Source organism: Hylaeus anthracinus, unplaced genomic scaffold (genome assembly GCF_026225885.1).
Source record: "Hylaeus anthracinus isolate JK02 unplaced genomic scaffold, UHH_iyHylAnth1.0_haploid 11997, whole genome shotgun sequence".
Lineage (NCBI taxonomy): Eukaryota > Metazoa > Arthropoda > Insecta > Hymenoptera > Colletidae > Hylaeus > Hylaeus anthracinus.
In genome coordinates, this window is record NW_026534344.1 from 8,254,183 (window position 1) to 8,260,993 (window position 6,811).

A 6,811-nucleotide genomic window follows, 5' to 3' on the forward strand; every position below is an offset into this window, starting at 1 on the left:
ATTTCAGTTATTTACAAATAATCTTACCGGACACAAAAAGCTGATTCCAAACGGTTGTTTCTTATTTTTAATTAAATTATCATTTCGCCTCTTATAATTTCGCATGTAACGTTTTATCCATGATGTATTTATTTTATAGTTGATAATAAAAGGAAATGTCATTACTTTTAATTCAGAGTTATTTTGTTCCATATCAATGTAAATAAAATTTATTTTTATCTCAATTTTATTCAATCTTTTTATGTAATGAATTATTGAATCGATTGAACAAGTTGCCTCCGTGGCGCAATCGGCTAGCGCGTTCGGCTGTTAACCGAAAGGTTGGTGGTTCGAGCCCACCCGGGGGCGTTTTTTTTTTATTCTTCAACGTTCCAAAATGTCATTAACCCTTTTTCCTCGGAACCTTTTAGTGGCCGACCTATTTCGATGGCAATTGTACGCGAACATATATTATATAGTGTAGCTTTGAAATTAAATAACGTATTATAATATTATTTGATTTATATGAATTTGCAAGCATCGAGGAGCATATTTATTGTAAATAAAAAAATTTACTTTCTCATAATTTTTTTGTATAGTATGGTATATTATATATTGTTTATACATAGTGGAGCAACTAAATTGTTACGGAGCGATAATGCCTAAACTATCGTTGATACAAAAAAATTGTAAAGGAAGAATTTAGTATCTGAATAAAAAAAAGACAATAGTCATATAAGATAGGCCCCCTCCAACCTACTAATTTTTTCCTCTAAGATATTTTTTGTATAGATTTAACGTTGCATCAACATCTTAAATATGGTTATTAGCGACGACTGTTAGGAGTGGAAAATGTGAAGTATTTAAATCTTGTTATCTAATGATGAGTATTTGTCGAAACAGATGACTTGATGTATTTGTTTAGTACTGTTGAAGTTTTCACGTAAGGTAGGTTTAATTTGAGCTTTAATACAGAATTACACGTATTTTGAATAGTCCAAGAGGATATTTTTCACATCATTTTTTTTTCACGGTTGTATCGACGATAGTTTAGGCATTATCGCTCTGTAACAGTTTAGCTGTTACACCCAGTAGTTAGTTTATTCTCTTACACCTTATCTTTCTCTATATTAATGTTTACATTTTTCAACATATCTGTATAAAATATCGAACTCGTTTTCGCTGCTGCTTCTTTTCTGACGGAATACCATATGGTATTTTTTTTTATATAACTCGATTTATAAACCATATATTGGTTCGTTCTTTATGGCATAAGTTTATCTTGTGTAATTATTAATAAACTTCGATGTCCTCTAAGTGGTACTTTAGACTTACAATTAGACTTACGATGTCCCTCAAAAGAAACAACCGAGTGCAAAGGATTAGTTTTCGACGCGATTCAAAGTCGATGTACCGTGACTGTTTGTCGTTGAAAATGTCATTTTTATACACATTATTTAAACGAATGTTATTGACGCTAACAAGTATGTAAGTACAATCAAATTTGCCTCTCAAGAAGCGATCTTTAAGTGGCGCCTCTGTCGGGTTCCTCCTTGACCCGTTTATAGACTCCATTTTCCTTTTATCAACGCATGTATACCACGCGAGAAGAAAAGTTATAATTCCAACTTCAAAGACGGAATTTATTACGTAAGGATTGATTATGCCGATATAAGAACTTTGATTATACTTTATTTCGATTGTGTAGTGAATCATCGAGAGCATGGACATTTTGTTTCTATTGTGAAATTAATTCAATGAAATTTTTCGGAGCCGGTCGTTTAAAACATTTTTATGTATTTAAGTTCTTTGTATTAGCTCGGTTTGGACAACCAAGGTATTTCTAGCGTTTCTCGTTCATAGAGAATAATAGAAATCAAGTTTCCGCTACAATTACTTAACGTGGGATTCGAATTGTAATTATTTCGAGTTTTAGGTTAGAATTACTCGGCCATAATTTTGTGTTAGTCGTGTTGCATCAGAATATAATTGTGTGTTTCCTGCAGTGAGGTTTTACACGTTGTTTCAGGTACATCGTTACAAAATGGCACAATTTTTCAATAGATTAGGACAACTTGGTGTAGGCCTGATTGTGACTGGAAGCGTTGTTAACTCTGCCCTTTATAATGGTTAGTTTTCTTTCTTTCTCTGTGATAAGAAATCTGTATACTTCATCTTTAAAAAAAATATGTGCCTTCATTTTTACAGTGGATGGAGGTCATAGGGCTGTTATCTTCGACAGATTTGCGGGTATAAAGAATCATGTTGTAGGAGAAGGAACACATTTCTTTGTTCCTTGGGTACAGAAACCTATCATATTTGATATTCGATCTAGGCCAAGAAATGTCCCTGTCATTACCGGAAGCAAAGATCTTCAAAATGTTAACATCACGCTTCGTATCCTCTTTAGACCAGTACCAGATTCGTTGCCAAAGATCTATACTATTCTTGGCGTAGATTACGATGACAGAGTACTGCCGTCTATCACTACCGAAGTATTGAAAGCTGTAGTTGCTCAGTTCGATGCAGGAGAATTAATCACCAACAGGGAAATTGTATCTCAGAAAGTTAGCGAAGATTTAACGGAAAGGGCTTCACAGTTTGGATTAATTTTAGACGATATTTCTATTGTGAGTACACTTTAATAATTTTTGTTTCTGAATATACATTTTTATATGTTGTACTAATTTTGGTACATTTTTTATACGTTTCAGACGCATTTAACCTTTGGAAAAGAGTTCACACAGGCTGTAGAGTTGAAGCAGGTAGCACAGCAAGAAGCAGAAAAGGCACGTTTCTTAGTAGAGAAGGCAGAACAACAAAAGAAAGCAGCCGTCATTACTGCTGAGGGTGATGCACAAGCTGCCAGTTTAATCGCTAAGTCTCTTGGTGAAGCTGGCGATGGATTAGTTGAACTTAGAAGAATTGAAGCTGCCGAAGATATTGCTCTTAATCTGTCTAAATCCCGTCAAGTAGCTTATTTGCCACCAGGTCAAAACGTCTTACTAAACCTACCACAATAAAGAGATAGATTGGAACAGACATTGTACACTTAAGTCGTGCATTTATATCATAACAAATGCATTTTTATGCTACAATGGTGTATGATAAGTAGATGCTATCGGAAGCTCCCTAAAAGTGTTGGTTAACAGGAATATATAACGTTTCATAGCATTTATATTTCAGTTCTAGATTTACATCTTTTATACATGAATACGTTCCTGTACTTTTTACCATACTCAAACAATTTTGAACAATTTATTCTATACTTCCAGGTGTATACTTTTACAGACCCCTTTCTTTGGTTATATAGTTGTTGCTCGATAACCTGGAAGCGCATCTGTATATTGCTATCTACGATTCATTTTGATTGCTTTGCAGAATGAGGAGAGCATTTTCCCTATGTTATCAATATACCGATACACCGATTTGTTATCTGTTCTTCTTAAACTGGTGTTTATTGATTTACCAATTTTTGGCTCTCTACCTCGTTGTAAAAATCATATGAGCTAGCAAGCAATAACAGCACCACTTGTTTCAGTGTCAAGTAATAAAAGCTGCTTTTTTTTATCATATTTCTATAATTTTGTTACAATTTACGTTACATCATGTATAAACAATCGACATACGGCTAAATCTTTACACATCTCAGGTATTATGTGCCGCAGAATTAAGAATTATAATACCACGTATGCGGTCACGGATTGTAAAAAAAGATTTTGTAATGCGAAGTCAGCAATGCAACACTTATATTTTTAACATGTCAACTCGCCCTGTATTGTTACATTATAAACAGGGTGATACAAATATGCTTCTAGCGTAGTAATTATGTATACAAACACAGTAATTCTGTGAATAATGTTAGTAACTATTATTGTAAAAGTCTCCCCAACTTAAATGTTATTTTTTAGAACGGAAAGCTGCACATTTTATTTGGTTTGCACCTTATGTTGCTTGAAACTTTGAGTTTTCTTTTCGTTTGTACAAGCACAATCAAGGAAAAGGACATGGAGGTTTCATCACGGCGATCTATTTGCAAGAGTTGTTTGCTAGGTCAGAATGATCAATCAGCGGCTCAAAATTGGTGAAGAATTATCTCAGTAGGGGGTACTGTGGTTCCGCGTTTGTCGGCGTTGTCAGTTAATAGAGAAAACAATTCATCATAATTTGGTGAACACCGCGGGGTGTCTTTCGAAGGTGGTCCGCAACGAAAATTGGAAATACTTGTTGCTAATCAGAGGTGGGCAAAATACTTATCTAGATAGAAATCTCAAATAATAATAAAAGGTAAACAACGTTTTATCTTTTATCCGTTCGATAACAATTACATGCTGTATTATAAAACGAGTTTATTTTCATGTTGAACAAATAAAAGTTTATTTAAATAATTGTTCATAAATGTACAATGTTATTATTCGTTACTTATTGTTCGAATAAGATTTTGCTCAGTTCTGTTGTTACCTCAAATTAAACTTTATACTTTCTTAGGTTCTTTATAATTACTACACTATATGCCAGAATTTAAAGTTACACGTGGAATTTAGGGAAATCATTGGGACATCACAGCTAATAGTGTTCTCTGAACTATGGAATTTTTATTGCATCCCTTTTGTCGCTGAGTTTTTTTTATGATTTCCGAATTATTTGCATGTATTAACGATTTCACTGATAATGAGCGTTGACGAGTCTACGTTTAATTGTCTTACTTATTAGAGCTACTTTTGCTTGGTAGTACTTTTGAGAGGAAGAAACGTTAGTGCTGGGATAGGGAATTTGCGTTGTTACATATTTCGTTAATCTCATTCTATTTGAATAATTCAACAGCTAAGTATTTTATAAATATTCAAATATTGCGAATAAACGTTGAATATGATTATTGAAATATGAAAGTACAGTAGAACCTCTGTTATATGATCGTTCTATTTTATGGATCGTATATTTCTTATCACGATACTATATGTACATAAACATACAAGTGTTTACATATTCCTCTCTATAGAATGAAATCTACCCTCGATGATGCATTATTTAATTGATATATGTAGAACGTATAATGGTAGTATTGACGTACCATTGGCAATTAAAGAATTATGCGATATCATTGAAAAACTTGATTGTGGAGAAAGTCCAACAACTTCAATCAGTTTAAAAACTTTGCTTTGTTTAATGCAAAAATACCCATAAGTTACTTTCTAAAAAAGATCGAGAATTTCTCTTCTATAGGATTCATTTCTTTAATTTTCTTAAAAAAAAGGGGAACTTAACACTATTATTTCGTTTTAATTTCATGTCCTATACATGAAATTATTTAGAAATGAATTGAATCCATTATGGAGTCCTGGGCAAATTTACATATTCTTATTTTACGTAATTAATTTGCGTAAAATTCATGGTCTTCAAGATATCACGATTTATACACATAAGTGGAAGCCATTTAAAAACACGTTGATATAGTTCGGAAGACGATGAGAAATTTTGATAACCACTGTCGCCAAAACTCACATTAATTTTTATAAATGTATTTGAGCAACAGTTGAGATCAACGTACCCGATTAGACCTCTAGTTTGTGGGGCTTCCGGCCAACTACCCAGCATTAAGCAGCCTTGATTTTATTCCATTTTGTTATAAGTAGGTATTAAGTAAAGTTGACTCCTTATTCTGTTACGTAAAAATTCTCTTATTTTCTCTTATCTTTTGAACACTTTTGTACTTTAATTAGTTCACATAACGGAGGTTTTGCTGTATATATTCAATTATTTGCTCCAGGACTGAAATTATTTGATTTATAGTCCACATCATATTATGCAAATACCGCAAATATTCATATGCTTGATCAGTGCTCAAAATATTCAAATAATTAAGTGTTACAGTCACATTCGTAGAACATTTGAGTCACCAGCGTGTTCGGATAATTTTATAAGTCTGCTTAGCTGTAGTATACAAGAGAATTGTAAAAAGACATAAATTAAAAGACTATTCGCTGATTCATAGGTTCCTAAAAAGGTAGTAATTCATGTTTAGGTATATTTTCTAATAATCTTGATAAAATGTACTGTTGATAAAGTGTGTTCTTCAATTCTGGTAGGTTCCTGAATCTCGGAATAGGAGAAAGGTAGAAAAGGATCGTTTGATAGCAATAGATCGTAGTTGTATAATTTTCGTTAAATTATAAACTAACCGAGAGAGCTCGCTGACTGAAGGAGTAGAAGGGGTGAGATCGAGGCGGTCGGAGCGCGAGGCGAAGCAGATTAGCGTGAATAATGAAGACACGACCCCGTGAAAGCCTAAGCGGGCCTCCTTAAGTCTGCTCCTTCGAGTAGAAGCCGAAGCCGGAAAGGAAGGATGCTGGCTGAGAGGTGGAGCGGACAGAAAGGAGGTAGAAGCAGTTAATTACTCCTCCCATTCAGGGGATAACGACTTCCCCTTATTTGTCGAGAGGCGCAAACAGCCAACCCTCGGCGAAATCCCTTGGCAAGACGCTTTCTCGGATATATACCTCACGGAATCTTGGGTCTATCGCATAACTCGAGCATTGCACCGTTTCGATGGGCACCCAGTCCTATCGAGGAGTCTTCGAATTGTAGCCGGGTAACATTGCCAACGACAAAGAGAAAACCGCGAGTGAAAAAGGTAATTTTTGTAACGAGCATACTTAAATTGGCACTTGATGCGTTGCTATATTCTCGTTTGAATTGTTGTTTTTCCGGTGATCTTTGGGATTTATTAGGTGTTTGGATAAAGTTTTGTAGATTCCGCCGAATTACTTTATCAACTAACTGTAATCTGTACATTACTTTTGATTACAATATTTTCCCTAGCTTTCTATTACCT

At 34.2% G+C, this 6,811-nt stretch overlaps 1 protein-coding gene and 1 non-coding gene across 4 annotated transcripts; both read left to right on the forward strand.

Annotated features, from left to right (window-relative positions):
* Positions 1-274: 274 nt before the first annotated feature.
* Positions 275-348, forward strand: Trnan-guu (transfer RNA asparagine (anticodon GUU)). The gene has a single exon. It is a non-coding gene; the product is annotated as a tRNA-Asn (tRNA).
* Positions 349-1,523: 1,175 nt separating this feature from the next.
* LOC128889486 (protein l(2)37Cc) lies at positions 1,524-4,868 on the forward strand. Of its 3 annotated transcripts, none has more exons than XM_054147158.1 (4): positions 1,524-1,629; positions 2,009-2,108; positions 2,188-2,609; positions 2,694-4,868. In XM_054147158.1, exons 2-4 carry the CDS (start codon positions 2,024-2,026, stop codon positions 3,000-3,002), a joined length of 816 nt encoding a protein of 271 aa, XP_054003133.1. In that variant the 5' UTR covers positions 1,524-1,629; positions 2,009-2,023; the 3' UTR covers positions 3,003-4,868. The 3 variants fall into 3 exon arrangements, with proteins under 3 accessions (XP_054003133.1, XP_054003134.1, XP_054003135.1); XM_054147159.1 differs by lacking the exon at positions 1,524-1,629 and adding an exon at positions 1,674-1,816; XM_054147160.1 differs by lacking the exon at positions 1,524-1,629 and adding an exon at positions 1,894-1,915.
* Positions 4,869-6,811: the final 1,943 nt, after the last annotated feature.